We start from the raw sequence: 21,307 nt of genomic DNA on the forward strand, positions 1-21,307 counted from the left end.
AGGTAATGCACTCCCTTTCCGCATTTCCAAATTTGGCTTTAGATACTTAGGCGTACAGGTCACCCGTAGCTACTCTGATCTTTATGAAGAGAACTTCAAACCCCTCATCAGAAAACTAGAATCAGACCTTCAGAGATGGTCAGCCCTATACCTGTCACTCACAGGTAGAGTTAATTGTATTAAAATGAATGTTTTACCTAGATTTTTGTATTTGTTTCAGTGTCTCCCCGTATTTTTGTCCAAATCATTTTTTCAGTCTTTAAATAAGTTAATTTCTTCATTTCTGTGGGATGGTAAGACTCCTAGAATCCGGCGGGAGTTTCTAGAGCGACCCAAGAGCCAGGGTGGCCTAGCACTCCCCAATTTAAGGAATTATTATTGGGCATCTAATGTACAAAAAGTTATACACTGGTTTCAGTCTCCAGATATTGGATGGTGCCAAGTTGAGGCAAACTCCTGCATATCAACATCTCCCTCTGCTTTGGCTACAGCAAAATTACCTTTCTCACCATCTCAGTTTACATCAAGCCCTGTAGTACATTCTACTCTTAAAATATGGGCACAATTTAGACAACATTTCAAACTTCTTGATTTTTCTATGTGTAGCCCTATTGCCAATAACCACCTCTTTCCTGCAGCCAGAATGGATCATACCTTTATACAGTGGCAAAGAGAGGGTCTTCTTAGATGTAGTGACTTTTATATTGATGGTCTTTTTGGCAGCTTTAATGATCTTACAAAGAAATTTAACCTACAACGGTCAGATTTATTTAGATATTTTCAGGTACGTCGCTTTATTCAAACGTGGAGTTCAACCTTTCCAGCCTTACCAGCAAACTCAGAGCTGGACAATATCTTACAGACTCCTGTGCGGCATAAAGGCCAGATTTCAGTTATATCCAACACAATCTTTTCTTTTCAAAAGGTGTCATTAGACAAAATCAGAGCTGATTGGGCTGCAGAGCTGGGGATGGAGATATCTGACGCAGCCTGGGACTGTGCTCAGAGTAGAGTTAACGGAACATCCTCCTGTGCCCGCCTTAACCTCATACAGTTTAAAGTCTTTCACCGAATTTATTATACCAAATCGAAACTGTCCAAAATCTATCCAGACATTGATGACCGCTGTGACCGCTGTAATTCTACTTCAGCGGATATGGCACATATGTTTTGGACTTGTCCAAAGTTAAGAGACTTTTGGTCATCTGTTTGTAAAACTTTAAATGAAGCATTTGACACCAATGTGAAGCCGAATGCAGAAATGGCCATTTTTGGTGTACTAGTAAGTGAGGTCTTAATGGCCACTAATAAGAAAAATGCATTTGCTTTTGCCTCCCTTTTGGCTCGTAGAAGGATAGTGCTGGAGTGGAAGTCTCATCAACCACCGAATGTGTCAGTCTGGCTTAAGGACCTGATGCTATTCCTGAAATTAGAAAAAATCAAATATTTCTCTAGAGGATCAACTAATACATTCCATAAAATATGGGATCCATTGTTGTCATACTTTGAGAGGCTTAACACTCTCCCCCCAGATAATATAATGCCCAGTTAGTGTAAGGCTTTGCCTAGTATGCAAGTGTTGTCTGATACCTGATGTGACCCCTACATGGAGTGGGATTTTCTCCCTCTCTCAACCTCTTCCTCCTCCTTTTTTTTTTTTTTTGTTTGTTTGTTTTTGTTTGTGGCAGTATATGGGTGGTGTGGGTGGGATGGGATTGATTTAATCATAAGAAAAAAGAAAGACACTGTACCTAAATGTATGGATCTGTTTTGTCTCATCTTTCTTGAATAAAAACATGGTAAAAAAAAAATTATTTGTACTTATTACTACTTATACTTTTATACTTTTACTAATTACTTATATTTTATTACTTGACTTATATCTTATATATATGGACTAAGATGAATAAATTTAGATTTTAATAAAGAGCTACGTTTGGGATTATCACTATTATATGTTATACTTCATTATTATCATTATTATGATAATTTTTTGCTATATTAGAACCCTTTTGTTTGTTGACATAGTAAAAAAAAACATGTTTTACATTACATTTTGTTTTATTTTTGTTTTAGGAAGCAAGGAGCAAACCGAGCTCCTGATTAAACAAAGAGGGGAAAATGACCATCTATTCACGGGGGCCAAAAACTCCGCCACGGCGGGATGGAGGTAAGGCTGATGTCCATTTTTGTACATCTTTGCATCCCTGTGTTGATGTGATCTTGTGTTTACCTTTTCTCTTGCTTCCCTCTGTGTTTAGAGCAATACTGGAAAAGATTGGGCTGGAGGGGAAGGTCCAGCCCTACCAGGCCAAAAAAAAAATGGGACAATTTAAAAAAAAAAATAATAATAAAGTAGGTAGCCTACAGGTTTGGATTAGTTTTACTGTTACTAAATACTTTTGCTGAAAATTGCTGACATGATTGATTTCCACTGCCTTAGGATTGCAAATATCCAGGGACAGGGGAGGGGGCCAGCGGCAAGCCCACTGCTGGCACTTGGCCGTGGTTTGTCCTCATGGATGAGGTCCTGGGGCAGAGGCCATCTATTGCCCCCCCTGTCCTCATTGCCTCCATCCGTGAGGACACACCAGGGCCAAGTGCCGCAGTGGGTGAGCAGGAGAGTGAAGAGGAGGAGGAGGAGGAGGAGGAGGACCAGCCAGGGCCCAGGAGGAAGAGGAGGAGGGAGGATGACCTCCTTGACCTCATAAAGGAGGACATGAGAAGGCAAAATGAGGCAGAGGAGAGGAGGGAGCAGGAGGAGAAAGACAGGATGGAGAGGCTCTTCTCTCTCCTGGAAAAAGTAATAGAAAAATAAATATACATCTATATAGATGTGTTTAATTTGATTTTATTTATGATTTTTCTTTATTTTTTATTTGATTGTGAAGATTTTGATGTTTTATGTTGTTATTAAATAAAAAATATTGTTCATTGTTACACGTCTATTCCATTTAGTATTTACAACTTCAGTACAATTTATAACAGGGTTGCATAAAGTGCTAATTTCAGGAAGAACAAGGGATTAAATATTTTCTTTTATTATCAAGTGATGAAACATTTCACTATTTACAAAAATTACATCAGAAATAACTATTTACAGATTATTATTATTTTATTATTCTTTCTCTTGTGTGTTTTCCTTCTTTCTTGTGTGTTTTCCTTCTTTCTTCTTCTTTCTTTCTTTCTTTCTTGTGTGTTTTCCTTCTTTCTTCTCCTTTCCTTTATTCTTCTCCTTTCTTCTCTCTTATAATTTTGTCAGCTTTTTCACCGTCTTTTCGGTCGAGACGTCTTTCTCGTCTTATGGGCGGGAACAGCTGGTGACGCAACCAGGAAATGCCTCGAAGGCTAGACCGTCTCATTTAACAACGGTTGATGCAGCCTTCGGAGGCTGCATCCTTCGAAGGCCGCAAAGGCCGCGTACTTCGAGGATGCAGCCTCGCAGTTGGGTCGGAATTGAGACACAGCCAGTATCCGCCTGCAGCCTGCAAGACAGAGGCGTGTCCAGTAGTGGGCGTTCCCAGTAGTGACGTGTGGTGGGCGTGTCGAGTAGTGACGTCACTACACAGCAACACAGGGTTCTTAAAGAGATATGAGCCCACATAGCCACTAATACAGTTTGAGAATGTTCCAGCTGCACAAAATTCAATTTTATATATTTATTAATATTCTTAGGCCTATATTAAATGTATTCAAAGGCGTACAAATGTTATTGTTTATTATTTGAATTCTAATTTTTTTGACAAAAACAACAACAACAACAAAACAGTTTATATGCATACAACGTACAAAACCATATACATTCTGGGTACATAAAACAAATACAAAGAAAAGTAAATACATGTGTAAAAAAAATGTACATATTACAACTACAAATTAATGCTAGCAGGATGGGGATTTACATCAAGATTTTTAACATAGCACAAAATGTTACAGTTTTAATTGCTTTTGGTTTTAGGGAGTATTCAATTGAATTAATTCATTGTTATTTCTCATTGCTTCTTACCTATACATTTACATTTATAGTTATGAAATTTGGCCATTATAATAATAAGATTCATCATGTACAAATTAGATCATGTACAAACAATACACAAGTAAAACAAAATCAGTATTCTCAACAATAAAATCACAAAGGTTTAGCCAGAATATTATATTTAGCATTGGCTACCACATTTTCTATCTGGTTGAAAGTGTCGTCCTCTCAGTTTTATGACTCATTTTTACAATTTTTTTATTAACATTTGATGATGAATATCACTCAGTAATGATTGTGATGTCACTTATTTTTACATTTCATTGGGCCTTTTCCTCTTCAGTCTGAAGATAGGTGAAAGAAGCCCATTGATCATGTCTTTCTGAGAGTGCTTTTGTAGTTAAAGAGACTAATCAGAATGAGGTGTCACAACAGGCTCAGTGGTTGAATGACTCTGGAGCATCAAAGCACATGACTTGCTATAAAGAATGTGTTCAAGACTACCAACAGTTTTCAGAACCACAATCTGTAAAACTTGGTGACGGCAGGGTGGTGGATGCACTAGGACTTGGCAACATCAAACTCAGAATGACATTCAAAGTCAGTGATGTAAAAAATATCACAATGTATGATGTGCTGTATGTTCCCAAGCTATCCGGAAATCTTTTCTCAGTGGGAGCTGCTACAAGGAAAGGAAATACAGTGCAGTTCAAGAAGTCTCGCTGCTACATACGTGGGAAAGATGGAACTCTCCATGGGATGGGAACACAAAGATCTGATGGACTATATCAGCTGGACGTCGAGGGAAGTTTGCCTGTGTGTCACGGTGCATCAAGTGCATTAGTAACAGCCAGCCTGTGGCATCAGCGCCTGGGTCACACCAGCAAATTAAAGGAACTCAAAAATCTGGTAAATGGAGTGGATTTTACTGCAGAGAAAGAAGCTACCTTCTGTGAAGCCTGTGTGGAGGGCAAGCTGTCTAGAAAACCACACAAGCCAGTGGGAGAGATTCGCTCCAAACGTAAGTTGCAGTTGATCCATAGTGATGTCTGTGGTCCCATGCAGACTGAGTCAATAGGTGGAGGAAAGTACTTTGTGACTTTTATTGATGATTATTCCAGATGTTGCAAGGTCTACTTCCTGAAACAAAAAAGTGAGGTTCAATCAATCAATCAATCAATCTTTATTTGTATAGCGCCAAATCACAACAAAGTTATCTCAAGGCACTTTACACATAGAGCAGGTTCTAAACCAAACTCTTCAGGTTTTAACTTTAAAGAGACCCAACATTCCCACATGAGCAACAGTGGCGAGAAAAAACTCCCTTTTAACAGGAAGAAACCTCAGGCAGAACCAGACTCAGAAGTGGGCGGACATCTGCCTCGACCGGTTGGGGTTGAGAGGAGAGAAAGGAAGGATAGAGGAGAGAGGCACAATGAAAATCAACAATGGAGCCAGATGGTCCGGGACTGGAATCCGTCATCCGGACGTCTACAGGCCCAGATTACCTGTAAGACCAGAAAGCAGAGCCAGAAACCAGAAACCAGAAAGACAACTCCGGGGAAGAAGTTTAGGTTATTGAATGCATTAATAGAACATAAGTGTTAATGGATATAGATGGATAGATAGAGAGAGAGAGAGGGAGGAGGAGAGAGAGGCCCAGTGCATCATGGGGGTGGGGGTCCCCCGGCAATCTAAGCCTATGGCAGCATAAGTTAAGAGCTCAAAGAGCCCTAACTATAAGCTTTATCAAAAAGGAAAGTTTTAAGCCTACTCTTAAATGTAGGGAGGGTGTCTGCCCCCCGGACCAAATCTGGAAGATGGTTCCACAGGAGAGGAGCCTGATAGCTGAAGGCTCTACCTCCTGTTCTACTTTTAGAGATATTAGGAACCACAAGTAGACCTGCATGCTGGGAGCGCAGTCTTCTAGTAGGTACATAAGGTACTATCAGTTCTTTGAGATATGATGGGGCCTGACCATTAAGAGCTTTGAAGGTGAGGAGGAGGATTTTGAATTCTATTCTGAATTTTACAGGAAGCCAATGCATTGAAGCCAAGATGGGAGTAATATGATCTCTCTTTCTAGTTTTTGTCAGAACACGGGCAGCTGCATTCTGGACCAGCTGGAGAGTCTTTAGAGACTTGTTAGGACAGCCTGATAATAATGAATTGCAGTAGTCCAGCCTAGAAGTAACAAATGCATGGACTAGTTTTTCAGCAACATTTTGAGACAGGATATGTCTAATTTTTGCAATATTACGCAGATGAAAGAAGGCAGTCCTTGAAATTTGTTTTATGTGGGAATTAAAGGACAAATCCTGATCAAAAATAACTCCTAGGTTCCTTACAGTGGAGCTGGGGGCCAGAGTAATGCCATCCAGAGTAATTATGTCGTTTGATAGTGAATTTCTAAGGTGTTTAGGGCCAAGCACAATAACTTCAGTTTTTTTCTGAGTTTAATAACAGGAAGTTGCAGGTCATCCAGGCCTTTATGTCCTTAATGCATTTTTGTAGTTTAGGTAATTGGTTAGTTTCATTTGGCTTTATTGATAGATATAATTGAGTATCATCTGCATAACAATGAAAATTTATTGAGTGATTCCGGATAATGTTATTTAATGCTGTTTCTTTAATACCAATTAAATGTTCAAGTCTCTGCAACAGGATTTGATGATCAATAGTATCAAAGGCAGCACTAAGGTCTAACAGGATGAGGACAGAGAGAAGTCCATTGTCTGATGAGGTTAAAAGGTCATTTGTAACTTTTACCAGTGCAGTCTCTGTGCTCTGATGAGCTCTAAATTCAGACTGAAAATTCTCAAATAAACTGTTACTATGGAGAAAGTTACAAAGGTTCTTAGCAAATTCAAGGAATTTGAAAAAACATTCTCCAATGAGTGTGGACAGAAAGTCACAAGGCTGAGAACAGATAATGGTGGGGAATACACATCCAGTGAATTTCAAGAATACTTGAAAGCTCAAGGTATCCACCATGAGATGACTGTACCTCACACACCTCAGCAAAATGGTGTTGCTGAAAGGAAAAACAGAACACTGATTGAAGCAGCCAGAAGTATGCTGTCTCATGCTAAGTTGCCAAAAATGTACTGGGCAGAGGCTGTAGCAACTGCAGCATATATACAGAACAGGTTGCCCACATCTGTTCTGAGGAAAGCGACACCCTACCAGAGATGGAGTGGCAAAAAGCCAGACATGAGTCACATAAGAGTATTTGGCTGTGTTGCTTATGCACATGTCCCAGACACAGAAAGAAGAAAACTGGACAAGAAAGCTGTGAAGCTTCGCTTCATGGGATACGCAAACAATGCAAAGGGCTACCGTCTCTTAGATGAAGAGAAAAGGAGGATTCTCATTCGTCGAGATGTCATCTTCAATGAATCTGACTTCAGCTGGAAACAGGAAGTGGAAGTATCCTGTTCAGAGAAGGAAATATCCATCAATACTGATGAACGGGAAACACCATCTGACGAGGCCACTGTCAGTGAATCTGCTAGAGAAAGCAGCAGAATCAGGAAGCCTCCAAAAAGATATGGATATGATGAGTTTGCTGACAAAGTAACTGTTGATCATATTGCCAATGTGTGTTGTGTTACAGAGCCAAGCACACTAAAAGAGGCATTAATGAGTCCTAATGCAAAGGAATGGCAGGAGGCGGCTGACTTGGAATATGAGTCACTGCTAGAAAATGAGACGTGGGACTTAGTGGATTTACCAAAGGATCGCAAGGCAATAGGATCGAGGTGGGTGTTCAAAGTCAAGCATCACAGTGACGGACGAGTGGAGAGACACAAGTGTAGACTCGTTGCTAAAAGCTACTCACAGATGTATGGTGCTGACTATGATGAAACTTTTTCACCTGTGGTACGATTCAGCTCAATTCGTACATTACTGGCTTTTGCTGTCCAGAATAATCTACATGTACACCAGATGGATGTAGTAACTGCATTCCTAAATGGACATCTGGAGGAAGAAATCTACATGGAGCAACCAGAGGGATACATCAAACCAGGACAGGAACATCTTGTGTGCAAACTGAAGAAGTCAATATATGGGCTGAAACCGTCTCCTCGCTGTTGGAGCAAGGCTTTCACAGAGTTCATGAAAGACATTGGCTTTAAACAGAGCACATCAGACCCATGTGTGTTTGTGAGATCTCGACAGGAGCTAGAGATTCTAGCTGTGTATGTTGATGATCTGATTTTGATCACAGAATCAACAGAAAGCATGGATGAGTTGAAACAAGCTCTCAAAAGGCGCTACAAGATGAAGGACATGGGGGAGCTGTCCTATATCCTGGGCATCTCTGTTGTTCAAGACAGAGCAAAGAAGTGTGTCTTTCTGCATCAGAAGCATTACATTGAAACCATTCTCCAGAAGTATGGAATGAGCAATGCTAATCCCATTGCAACCCCTGCTGATGCAAATGTCAAGTTAAGAAAAGACGATGGTGTCAGTAAACCTGTGAACCCAAGTACTTATCAGTCCATGGTAGGTAGTTTGTTGTATGCAGCAATGGCCACACGGCCAGACATAGCACATGCAGTGAGTGTTGTGTCAAAGTTCAATGCAAATCCAAACACTGCACATTTGACGGCTGTGAAGAGAATTCTTCGATACTTGAAGGGAACAGTGAATCCTGCCCTCAAGTATGAGCAGTCAGAGTCAGGAACTTTGATTGGTTTCTCAGATGCTGATTGGGCCGGAGATCAGGATGACCGTCGCTCAACAACTGGAAATGTGTTTTTCCTGAGTGGAGGAGCAGTGAGTTGGTTCAGCAAGAAACGGGCAACAGATGCATTGTCAACAGCAGAAGCCGAGTATATTGCACTCAGCCAAGGAGCTCAAGAAGGTACCTGGCTGAAGCGATTACTGACTGAACTTGGAATGAGTGATTCACTTACAGTGATCCTGGAGGACAATCAAGGAGCTATCGCAATCGCAAAGAATCCAGTCAATCATTCAAGAACTAAACACATAGACATTCGCTACCATTACATTAGTGACTGTGTACAGAATGGGCAAATACAAGTACAGTATTGTCCAACATTTGATATGAAGGCAGATATCTTGACCAAGCCACTGACAAGACAAAGGTTTGAGTACCTTAGGAGAGAGATCGGGCTTAACCCTGTTTAAATCTCTAATATGCTTACTGTACTGTCTATTGTTCAATATGTTATGAAAACAGTACGCAAGGTAACAGTTAATAGGAAAAATAATAATAAGAAAAAAAAACGTATGCAAGTTTGGAAGGATTTATTATTTTGACATTATTTGTGAGGTTTAGCACTGATCTTAGTTATGGAAATTGCTTAAGTGCTTAAATGCCATTGTAAAATTAAGTGGGAGTGTTGTAGGGAAAAGTAATTTGACACAGTGTTGAGAGGATGTTATACTGCCCCCTACTGACGGCTTTTGTAAGTTTTTTATGTTCTGAATAAAAACACGTGAGACAACAATAAGGAGAACGTGACTGCCATTATCAAGCTATCCAAACTCAGCAAGTCAGGAGAACGTGACTGCCTTTAAAAATGAAACAAACCTGAGATTTTACAACTGAAGGTACAGAAGCATCAGATAGTTGGGAGTTAGTGTATTTTCTATATTCGTGCCAAAGACAGTAATTCATGTAAATACATCTCAGTTTATACTGTTCTCATTGTGTGGCAACACAATTTAACAGCAAGCCAAACTCCGTCCATTAAATGCGCAAGAGTCAGGAATCATCTTAGTAGTTCCTTTTAATAAGATGCCGTTGTAGATGTATTTACAAAACCAGAGTGAAACTGAAAAAACAATAAACACAACAAAATACATAAACAATGCAATAATGTTGCAGCTGGTATTATGACAAGGTAATAGCTTACTGCTACATAGCATATCATACTAATTTTAAATTAATCAAAAATATATGAATTTTTACTGTAAATGTCTATGAAATTATAATAATGCACTTGCACTTTAAAGTTGACAGTTTTATAACCTGTAACCAATATCAATACTATTATGAACCAGAAAAGCACATGTTAAATTACAACATTAATCTTAAATGGTTAACAAAAGCATCCTCATTCCTAATATTATCAAATATACTCTAAACATGATGATGCATAACTCAGAAACTTACAGATGATGCTTTCACAAGCTCAAACAATAGGATGGTGGCAGATGAGACATGTGTCTGCTCCTTAGGCTGCTTGATATCCGTTTTCAGACCACATGTAAAACCACTTCCTGTTAAACTAAAATCACCACTAGGAGGTGCTACAATGCCAAAAAAGTAACTCAAAATCCTGAGGCAGGACACTCCCCGTCTGGCATCTGTAGGATGTCATAATCATTTAACTATTATGTTCTTGCCTTGACAACAGAAGGATGACTTCAGTGATCGGTCTAAGGTATGTTTTGGACGACCCTTCCTTGGAAACCCTGATTTGTAGCTTGCGCACTTTCCCATCTGGACTTTTAAAAACATCAGATACAAGTGCCATAGGCCACTCATTCCGCGCTGCTTGAGTGTCTCTCATCAGAACAAGGTCCCCTTTTTGAATGTCTGGCTGTGTTGTCTTCCATTTGCGGCGGGTTTGCAAAGTGGGAAGATATTCACGTCTCCAGCGATACCAAAACTGGTCAGCGAGACTCTGTACCCACTTCCATTTCTGTCTGAAGTGGTCACCTTTTGAGAACACCCCAACTGGAGGAGGCAATCCAACCTTTTGGGTAAGTAGCATGGCTGGGGTCAGTATTAAAGGTGAGTCTGAGTCCGTAGACACAGGAGTCAGTGGCCTTGCATTGATAATTGCAAAGATTTCTGCCATGAATGTGCAAAGAACCTCATGGGAGAGAAGTTGGGACTTGTCCTGTATAAGCATGTAGTCCAGTATCTTACGGACAATCCCTATCATTCGCTCCCAGGCCCCTCCCATATGGGAGGCATGGGGTGGATTGAATTCCCATGTGCAAGAGTGATCCCTGAGATATTTCTGTACAGCATCTTCCTTTGCCATCTTGTGGAATCCCAGTTCTTTGCTAGCGCCTACAAAGTTTGTCCCACGGTCGGAGTGCAATTGCTTTGCAGGTCCTCGAATGGCAAAGAACCTTCGAAGAGCATTAATGCAGCTTGAAGTATCCATCGTCTCAATAACTTCAATATGGACTGCTCGGGTGCTCATACAAGAGAAAAGCACAGCCCAGCGCTTGCTGTGAGCGTGTCCTCCTCTAGTTCTGCGTGCTATAACTGTAAAAGGACCAAATACGTCTAGGTCGACATATGAAAATGGAGGAGATGTATTCAATCGTTCCTCTGGCAGGTCGGCCATCAGCTGGTGTTGGTTTTTCCCACGGAGCCTTCTGCATATAAAGCATTTATGAAGGACACTGCTTACACACGCCTTTCCACCGACCAGCCAGAACCCAGCGGTGCGCACAGCTCCCTCAGTGAACAAGCGGCCTTGGTGCTGGACTTGCTTATGGTAGTGCTGTATCACTAATGTAGAGATGTGGTGGCGGCCTGGTAAGATAATAGGATTCCTTTCTTCACTGTTCAGTTGCGCATGTGCCAAACGACCTCCAACTCTTATCAGTCCATTTTCATCCAGGACAGGGTTCAACATAACTAGAGGACTGTTCTTAGGAATGCTTCTCCTCTCTGCGAGAGCTTTGTATTCCTCAGAGAACACTGACCTTTGAACAGAGAGGATGACAACATTCTTGGCTTGAGCTAGTTCTTCTTGCAGATGTTGTTGCTCACACCGGTGCCAACCAGCACATTTGTGTGTATGACTGACAGAAGAGGACTTGAAAGAGCAGGCTACATGGATAAGTGAAGCGATCCCATTCAACAAGCTGTTCCATGTAGAGAAACGCTTAAAGCGTTCTGGACCAAGTTGTCTGTCCTTCACACTAGTGGAAGATACACTGACTTGGGGCTGAGGGCGAACCTTAGTGTCTGTGTCTGGACTTACTAGTTGGAAGGAAGTTTGTGTTGTAGGTTGACATGTGGATGGTTTGTAGAGGAAATCCGGCCCTGTAAGCCAACTCGTAGCCTGAAGCTGAGAAGCAGGAATGGATCTCGAAGCATGGTCAGCTGGATTGAGCTCAGATGGTACGTAATACCATTGCTCTGGCCTTGTCGACTGTCTGATTCTCTGGACTCTGTTGTGCACATATACATAAAAGCGTCTGCTCTCGTTATATATGTAGCCCAGTACCACCTTACTGTCGGAGTAAAGGCGCACCTCATCTGGCTTGATATCAATTTCATGTAGAATGAAATCCGACATCTCTACAGCTAATACTGCTGCACACAACTCAAGTCTGGGAATGGTGGGTTCATGTTGAGGTGTCAGCTTTGCCTTTCCCAGAATGAAACCCACATCACACTTTTCATCCTCATAGAAAGCTCTAAGATACGCTACTGCAGCAATAGCCTTAGTGGACGCATCACAGAACAGGCACAACTCAGTGCGTGTAGCCTTTGAGAGAGATTCTGAACAGTATGTTTGGCGGATGTGAAGCTGCTGCAGATCATTAAGAGAGTCTCTCCAAGATTCCCACTCCCTGCACTTTTCTGCAGGCAGAGGAGTGTCCCATTCATCAACTCTTTTGGAGAGTTCTCTCAGCAGAAGTGTTATATCTTTCACTCTTCCATGTTACTTAATATAACAATGATAATCCAGACTCCGACGTAATGTTAACTATTTATTAGCATAGCAACATGACCTGTAGCACATGGCTGAATAACAACAACCCGGGAGCAGGGGTTACCCAATATGCATTGCGTAATCAAACTACGGTTGTCATAGTAACACAAAATACACCACATTTCCTCCCCTCTTACAATAGATGTCCTACATGAAATAACAAGTGTCTGCTTAAATTCCTTTCTCTTCAAAATAGCATAACACTAGCTTAGCCATCTTAACATTAACATGTCTACATACTTTCATTGGCCAGTTAACAGTATTCACTTCAACAACTTCTCTTTGTTTTTATTATTATTTATTATGCTAATTTAGGAGTGAGGGTAGACTACCTCAAACCTTGACTGTACCCATGGGGATTATTCTGCCCCGTGAACTTGGGTCAGTTACTATCTAGACTAATAACTCAGACGAACAGGAGGGTGCCGTTCTCTGGCAGGGTATCGGTGATCTGCAGGAATATCAGTCTCTGTGCTCTCTACTGGAGAGTTTACTTCTGGTGCCGATGCAAAAGAAGATGTATCAATCTCTTTTTCAGACACGTCCACTGCTGGAACTTTTGTCTCTGAAGTGGTTGAGTCCTGCACTTGTGTTGGTGGATCTGATGAGTTGACAAGTGTATCCTTAGGATATCCAAGAGACAGTTCTGTAGGTGCTGATGATGTACGTAGGAGTTGATCCACGTGTCTTCTCCAGATGTTATCAGTGGTTTGAACTGTGTAGGAGACTGGTCCAGTTTGTGAAATCACAGTTGCAGGAACCCACTTAGGTTCACCTCTGTAGTTCCTGGCCAGCACAGAATCTCCTGGCGTGAAAACTCTGTCCTTTGCCTTTTGTTCTCTGTGCATAATTTGTTTCTCTTGTTGTTTTTGCACAATGTCTCTTACTGGTGAGGGTTTCAGAAGATCAAAGGTGGTGCGCAGATCTCTCTTGAACATCAGACTGGCAGGAGATGTCTTTGTGGTTGCATGTGGAGTGTTACGGTAGTTTAACAGAAATTTGTGCAGTCTCTGATGCAATGTCCCTTGACCTTGTGATGCCTTTAATGCTTGTTTCATTGTCTGTACGAACCTTTCTGCAAGGTCGTTTGTTGCAGGATGGTATGGAGCTGATTTAATGTGTTGCACTCCATTTGCTTGTAGGAAAGCATCCATTTCCTGTGAAACCAACTGAGGTCCATTGTCAGAGACAAGCTGTGTAGGAGATCCAAAACGACTAAACATTTCTCCTAGTGCCTCTATGGTCTTCTCTGTGGTGGTTGACCTCATGATAGCCACTTCAGGCCACTTAGTGTGTGCATCAACAGCAATAAGAAACATTCTGTCCTCCAACGGACCTGCAAAGTCAATGTGCACACGTTGCCATGGCTCCTGTGGGAACTCCCAGGGGTGGAGAGGAGCAAGTGGCGGGTTGTTTCGTACCTTGTGACACGATGAACAGCTTTTTAGCTATTTCCTCAATCTTTTTGTCCATGTTTGGCCACCAAATGTAGCTCCTCGCTATTTCCTTCATTCTCACTATTCCACTGTGTCCTGCATGAAGTTGCTGTAACACTTTTGTTCGTAGTGACAGGGGAATAATTACTCTCCTCCCCCACAGCAAACAACCAGCCTGAACTGATAGCTCCTCCCACCTCCTAAGGAAGGGCTTCAGGGTTGCATCATCACCTGCAGGGTGGCCCTTAACGATCAAGTCCATGACTGCAGACAACACAGGGTCATTTCTCGTTCCCTTCTTCACTTGTGCAGCTGAAACAGGTGCTTTTTCCACCTCAGTGAAGTAGAAAATGTCCACAGTGCTCGACTCCGGCTTCATGACAGGAAGCGGCAATCTAGACAAACCATCTGCATTGCAATGAGAGTCTGATTTACGATACCTGATGTCATATGAATGTCCCGACAACAGCAACGCCCACCTCTGCAATCGAGATGCAGCGAGAGATGGTATTCCGGTGTATGGTCCAAGGATGGTCGTGAGAGGTCGGTGGTCAGTGAAAAGTGTAAACTTCCGTCCGTACAAGTACTGGTGGAACTTTCTGACACCGAACACAATGCTCAGAGCCTCTCGTTCCAGTTGAGCATAGTTAGCCTCTGCCTTGTTCAGCGTCCTCGACGCAAAAGCAATTGGTTTTTCCTCACCGTCTGGCATTACGTGCGATATCACCGCCCCCACTCCGCAAGGAGAGGCGTCACAAGCAAGCTGAATCGGAAGTGACGGATTAAAATGAGTCAGAACCTCTGATGCTGTTAGCGCATCCTTCGCCTTCTGAAAAGCCTCCTGACAGGCCGCCGTCCACTTCCATGCTTCCTCTTTGCGCAGCAGGTTATGCAGCGGTTTCAGTAGTGATGCCAAATTTGGTATGAAACGACCATAATAGTTCAATAGTCCTAAGAAAGACTTCAGCTGGCTGACATTTTGGGGTGGAGGTGCATCCACAATGGCTGTGATTTTCGATGGTGCAGTGTGCAGTCCCTTTGCATCGATCACATGACCCAAATATTCCACAGATGACTGGAAAAACTCACATTTATCCTTTCGGATTCTCAGTCCATACTCTTTCAGTCTCTGAAGAGTTGCATCCAAGTTGCGCAGATGCTTGTCATCATCTGCTCCTGTACACAGGATATCGTCCAGGTAGCATTGCACTCCTGGTAAGCCACTCAGGATTTGATCCATAGCTCGCTGAAATAGTGCTGGAGCTGATGTGATGCCAAAAGGCAGTCTGCAGTATCTGAAAAGTCCTTTATGTGTGTTGACCGTCAGCATGTCACGTGACTGTTCTTCTACATGCATTTGTAGGTAAGCCTGGCTGAGATCTATCTTGCTGAACTTATGGCCCCCACTCAGCCCAGCAAATAAGTCATCAATCAGAGGGAGGGGATACTGCTCAGCTCGTAGAACAGGATTTAGCGTTACCTTAAAGTCTCCAGTTCGAGTTCGAATCCCTCCATCCTTTTTCGGTACAGGAACTATGGGTGTGGCCCATTCACTGGTTGTCACAGGCTCCAAGACTCCATTTCTGACCAGCGCATCCAAGTCAGCCTCCACTTTAGGCCGGATGGCATATGGTACTGGCCTGACCTTCATGAACACTGGTTTACTATCAGGTTTGAGGTGTAGCTTCACTGTAATTTCTTTCATGCTGCCTAACTCATCACGAAAAACCTCTTTATGTTTTTCCAGTATGGCCTGCAGCTGAGTTGAACCATGTGACAGCTTCCACACACGCCCCATTATAGCTGGATAGTTTTTCTTGGTGACATAAACTGGTAGCTTGGTAGTCTGGCCATTGTACTGCACAGTCACATCTGTCATCCCTTTCATGGGCACCCAGTGTCCAGTGTACGCCGTAAAGACAGTATCTGAGGGCCGGAGTGGAAGGTGTTTCATTACCTTTTTGTAAACGTCGTATGACACTAGCGATGCTCTTGATCCTGTGTCTATCTGCATTTTAACAAAATGTCCTTCCACCTTGGGTTTGGCCCAAAAGCCTTCTGAGCCTTCACTCACATTCATTATCTGGACAACATTTATTGCAGTTGAAACTTCCTCCTCTGAAGAATCACACTGTCTGTCCACAGCATGCTTGACTGTGTGAACACTTCTCTTCTTTTTGTATTTTGCATTGTCACTTTTATGGCTGGTCCTTGAGTCTTTGTCTTTGCTCTTTTTGTTTCTGCATGCCCGCTCCACGTGGCCTTTTTTCCCGCAGTTATTACAGTTCATCTCTTTACACCAACAGTCATTAGCAAGGTGTCCCAACTTGCCGCACCGGAAACATGGCCATTGTCCATTCATTTTATCACTGTTGAGTTTATGCACTCTGCCTGTAGCATGCAGTTGGTGAGCTTCTTTAGAAGCCATCTCCATCGTTACACTAATATTAATTGCTTTTTCAAGAGTCAAGTCGCTTTCTGTGAGCAATTTCTTCTGCGCTGCTTCATTTCGTAATCCACACACAAGCCTGTCTCTTCAGTGTCATTAAAAGCATCCTTGAATTCACAGTGTTCAGCTAACTTGCGCAGTGCTGCAACAAACATGGTAACAGACTCACCCTCTTCTTGGTTACGTCTGTGAAACCTGAATCTTTCTGCAATCACCAGAGGCTTGGGTGAAAAATGGCGAGTTAGCGTGTCCACAATTTCTTGGTAGCTTTTAGAGCCTGGCTTTGTCGGCTGTAGCAGATTACGTAGTGTAGTACGTAATGTCTTGGGACCCATCACACTTAGAAAAGTGGGCACTAACTTTTCATCCTTTATTTCATTAGCCGCGACGAAATAGTCAAAGCACTCCGTGTATGAGCTCCATTGCTCCGCGCTCTCATCAAAGGGACCGATTGAGCCAATAACTCCAGCCATTTTAAGGCTCCTGGTTAAATGTCTCTCTTCCCCTCAATACTTTCTCCGGTAACATCGTTTCTTCCCTCCGGCGTTACTCACGGAGTTTGTCCTTGGCCTTACAACGTCCACTGCTCCACTCCTCCCGCCTAGCAAACAGCACCACAGCATCCACTGCAGCACCCGGCGCCGTGCATCACCTGGTACGGGGGAAGTAGCAGCAGCAAAATCAGGACAAAACTCTTCTCCGTCGCGAACTGCAGCGTCGGTCCAGACGTCCTCGTCGCCACTTTTTGTTATATCTTTCACTCTTCCATGTTACTTAATATAACAATGATAATCCAGACTCCGACGTAATGTTAACTATTTATTAGCATAGCAACATGACCTGTAGCACATGGCTGAATAACAACAACCCGGGAGCAGGGGTTACCCAATATGCATTGCGTGATCAAACTACGGTTGTCATAGTAACTCAAAATACACCACAAGAAGTCTCCCTTGTATGGTCACAGGAGCGGCAAACCCAATGGGGTCATACAGACCATTCACAGTTGACAGGACTCCACGCCTTGTGAACGGCTTAATTTCGCTAGACGTTCGGAAAGTAAACGTATCTGTGGTGACCTCCCAGCAAAGCCCAAGGCTTTGCTGAATAAGCATGGCTTCCTCTCCAAGATCGAGGTCTTTGATTCCTTTAGCACAATCCTCAGGAGGGAATGCTGACAGCACTCCTGCGCTGTTGGATGCAATTTTATGCAACCTTAAGTTCGACTCTGCTAATGAAGCCTGTGTTCTCCGCAGCAGATCGATCGCTTCTTCGTCAGTAGGGAGCGACTTTAGACCGTCGTCCACATAAAAGTCACGTTCTACAAACGTGCGAGTGTCGGGTCCATATTCGGGTTCTCCTTCTCTTGCTGCCCGTCTGAGCCCGTAGATGGCCACGGCAGGGGAAGGACTATTTCCAAATACATGGACCTTCATCCTATATTCTACGACGTCCATATCCAAATCATTGTTGCGAAACCATAGAAACCTCAGATAGTCTCTGTGGTCCTCCCTTACTGCAAAACAATGGAACATTTGCTGGATATCTGCTATTACTGCGACTGGCTCCTTCCTGAACCGAGTCAAGACACCCAGGAGGCTGTTGTTTAAGTCCGGACCTTTTAGGAGAACACTGTTGAGAGAAAGACCCTGGTACTGTGCACTGGAGTCGAAAACTACTCTAATTTGGTCAGGCTTTCTCGGATGGTACACTCCAAAGGTCGGCAGGTACCAGCACTCTTGACCTTCAGTTAAAGCAGGTGCCAGCTCAGCATGATCGTTATCGAATATCTTCTGAATGAAGTCAATGAACTGCTGTTTCATTTCTGGCTTCTTTCCTAGGGTGCGTCGCAATGAGAAGAGACGATTAAGCGCTTGCTCTCTGTTATTAGGCAGAGGAGGTCTTGGGTGTCTGAAGGGAAGCGGTGCCACCCAGCTGTTAGCTTCATCTTGGAAGATCTCTTTTTCCATTGTGTCCAGGAAGACCTCATCCTCTATAGAGAGCGCTAGCTTGTTGTCATTTTCTGTCTGCTCAAACACTAACTGTCCAAGGTGATCTTCATCTGTTCTGCCTGTCATGTCACCTTTGAAGGCATGATGAAACCCGTAACGTTTGTCATCTCTGATACTCAGCTTCTCTTTGAGATGAATGTGGTTTTCACAAGGTGTGAAGATTGAAGGCCATTCTCTAGCACATTGGTTTTGAAGCATTGCACCCTTGGCATGTGAGAGCTGCCCAAACACACGTCACCTACTAAAACCCACCCCAGGTCTAGCTTGAGAGCGAAGGAGGTATCGTGAGGCCCGTTCACCTTTTTCCTCACCTTGTGGGCTCTTAAGATGTCACGACCTAGCAGCAGGAGGATTTGAGCTTTATTATCTAGCGCCGGGATCTCTCTAGCGATAGACTTCAAATGTGAATGGTGGCGGGCTGCCTCGGGTGTAGGTATCTCCAACCTGTTATCTGGTATTTCATTACATTCTATCAGTGCTGGGAGTGACAGACTAACTCCACCATGTACAGGCTCTATCTGATAACCATCAGCTCTTCTCCCTGCTTTATCTGTGATGCCAGCACAGGTCTTCAGTGAGTAAGGAGATGCACTACCGTTGATGTGAAAATGCTCAAAGAACTCTGACTTCGCTAGCGATCGGTTGCTCTGATCATCGAGCATTGCGTACATCCTGACTGCATTCTCCCGCTTGCCTTTTGGATAGACTTGTACTAAACAAATCTTCGAACAGGACTTGGCTGACAGACCTTTGCCACAGACCTCTGTACATGCACTGTTCACAGATGGAGATGAGAATGAGGTTTCTTCCTCTCCGCCATGCCCTGTAGAGGGGACATATGTTTGAAAACCTGCAGGGGGTGAGCCTGGATGAAGAGCTGAACAATGGTTTTCACTGTTGCACTCAGTACACTTCACTGCAACGTTGCAATTACGTGCCAGGTGAGAGGAAGATGCACAACATCTGTGACAGATTCCCTTGTCCTTCAAATAAGCTTTCCGATCTTCCATAGTCTTCATCCTGAAGCCTCGACACTTCCTCAAAGGATGGGGCTTATTATGAATAGGACAGTGTTTACCAGGGTCATTTTCTTGGAGAGATGGATCCATGTTGGAGGATGTTTTGGAGGAGACATCCATTTTGTTGACGGAAATGGGCACTCTCTGACCGCTGTACTTTGGCATAAATCTGTCGCCTTTTATTGGGTTACTGCTGAGGATGGTAAAGCTAGGGTCATTCCTTGCTTTTGCTTCATGGCAGATGAAACTAGTGAAATACCAAAATGGAGGAAAGCGATCACGGTTTTCCTCTTTGTACTTCATGCCATGAGAAACCCACCTCTCTTGTAGATAATGGGGCAGCTTCTCCACTATCGGATTGATTCCCCTTGCTGTATCTAAATAAGCCAGCCCTGGTTAAGTATCCATCTTCTTTAGCTGCTTGCAGCTCCATTAGAAGATCCCCAAGCTCTCTAAGCTTAGCATAGTCTCTGTTAGAGATTTTTTGAAAAGCATCTAGCTTCTTAAAAAGTGCGTTTTCAATCATCTCAGGTGCACCATAACACTCAGCCAACCTATTCCAGGCCATTACTAAAGCTGCACTGGGATCAGACACATGGACTGACCGAATTCTCCTCACGTGCTCAGATGAGTCCTTACCTAACCATTTTGTGAGTAAATCCAGTTCCTCACCAGCTGTAAGATCGAGACCATGAATGGCGTTGATAAAAGCAGACTTCCATGCTCTGAAAGTCTCTGGCCGGTCGTCGAACTTTGTAAGTCCGGTATTAACCAGTTCACGGCGTGCTAAAAATCTAGCAAAATCCAACATGTCTCGAGCCTGAGGCTGGTGATAAGGTGCTGAGTGTGAGTTTCTGTGTGGCTCGTCCTCTGGCCTGGAGAAGTATGGATGAAAGTCAGGTGAGTCAGGCTTAATTGGCTTTGGGTGAGATGAAATATCATTCTGGAATGTGCGATCCATAGGAATGAATTGTTGGCTTTTGGCTGAATCAGGATGATTTCGGAGAACTGTCTCCTCCTTGCACAAGAGTTCTATGTTTTTATTAGCCTTGTCAGTTAAATCAGCTTGCGCCCTCACATAGTCTCTAGTGCGCTCTATTTTGGTTTGCACTGAAGTGGCGTGACTTGACTTTCTTGGGAACGCATCTTCAAACTCTGCTACTGCTGCTGCCTCTAGTATTTCAGCCTGAGCTAGAGCCGCAGCTGCCTCCTTTTCATGGCGTAGCATGTCTAGATCTGCTTCTAATTTGGCTTGGTCAAGCTGATGGGTCATCTCCAGTCTAATTTTGTCAAGCTTGATAGCAGCTTCCTTCTGTGTGAATAGTGCGCGTGTCCGTGCGGCCTCGGCCTGAGCGTGTGCCTTGGTGGCTGCGGCAGCAGCTGATGAACCAGATCTATGTGATAGTCGTGCTGAACTGGAATTTCTTGAGCCCACCTCTGACATGTGGTCTGCCATGCTTGGAGTTCCTACCATCGCAGCGGCAGCGTTGTCTTTGCCTTCCTCTGCAGAAGCTGTTGGTCTGCTTTCTTCAGACATGATGCAGAATCTGTATGCGGTCTACCACCATGAAGCTTGCTTTGCTTGTAGGATGTACATCTTTTCACTATACTGTTCTCATTGTGTGGCAACACAATTTAACAGCAAGCCAAACTCCGTCCATTAAATGCGCAAGAGTCAGGAATCATCTTAGT

General features: G+C 43.3%; 1 protein-coding gene and 1 long non-coding RNA gene across 2 annotated transcripts; one reads left to right on the forward strand and one right to left on the reverse strand.

Annotated features, from left to right (window-relative positions):
* Positions 1–2,135: 2,135 nt before the first annotated feature.
* On the forward strand, positions 2,136–2,355 carry LOC128379617 (uncharacterized). The gene is made up of 2 exons (XR_008323410.1): positions 2,136–2,170; positions 2,262–2,355. It is a non-coding gene; the product is annotated as an uncharacterized LOC128379617 (long non-coding RNA).
* Positions 2,356–13,097: 10,742 nt separating this feature from the next.
* Positions 13,098–16,569, reverse strand: LOC128378564 (uncharacterized protein K02A2.6-like). The gene is given in 2 exon segments (XM_053338127.1): positions 13,098–14,144; positions 14,146–16,569. Coding segments are annotated over 2 exon segments (3,471 nt in total).
* Between the last annotated feature and the right edge of the window lie 4,738 nt (positions 16,570–21,307).

This window comes from Scomber japonicus, chromosome 18 (genome assembly GCF_027409825.1).
Source record: "Scomber japonicus isolate fScoJap1 chromosome 18, fScoJap1.pri, whole genome shotgun sequence".
Lineage (NCBI taxonomy): Eukaryota > Metazoa > Chordata > Actinopteri > Scombriformes > Scombridae > Scomber > Scomber japonicus.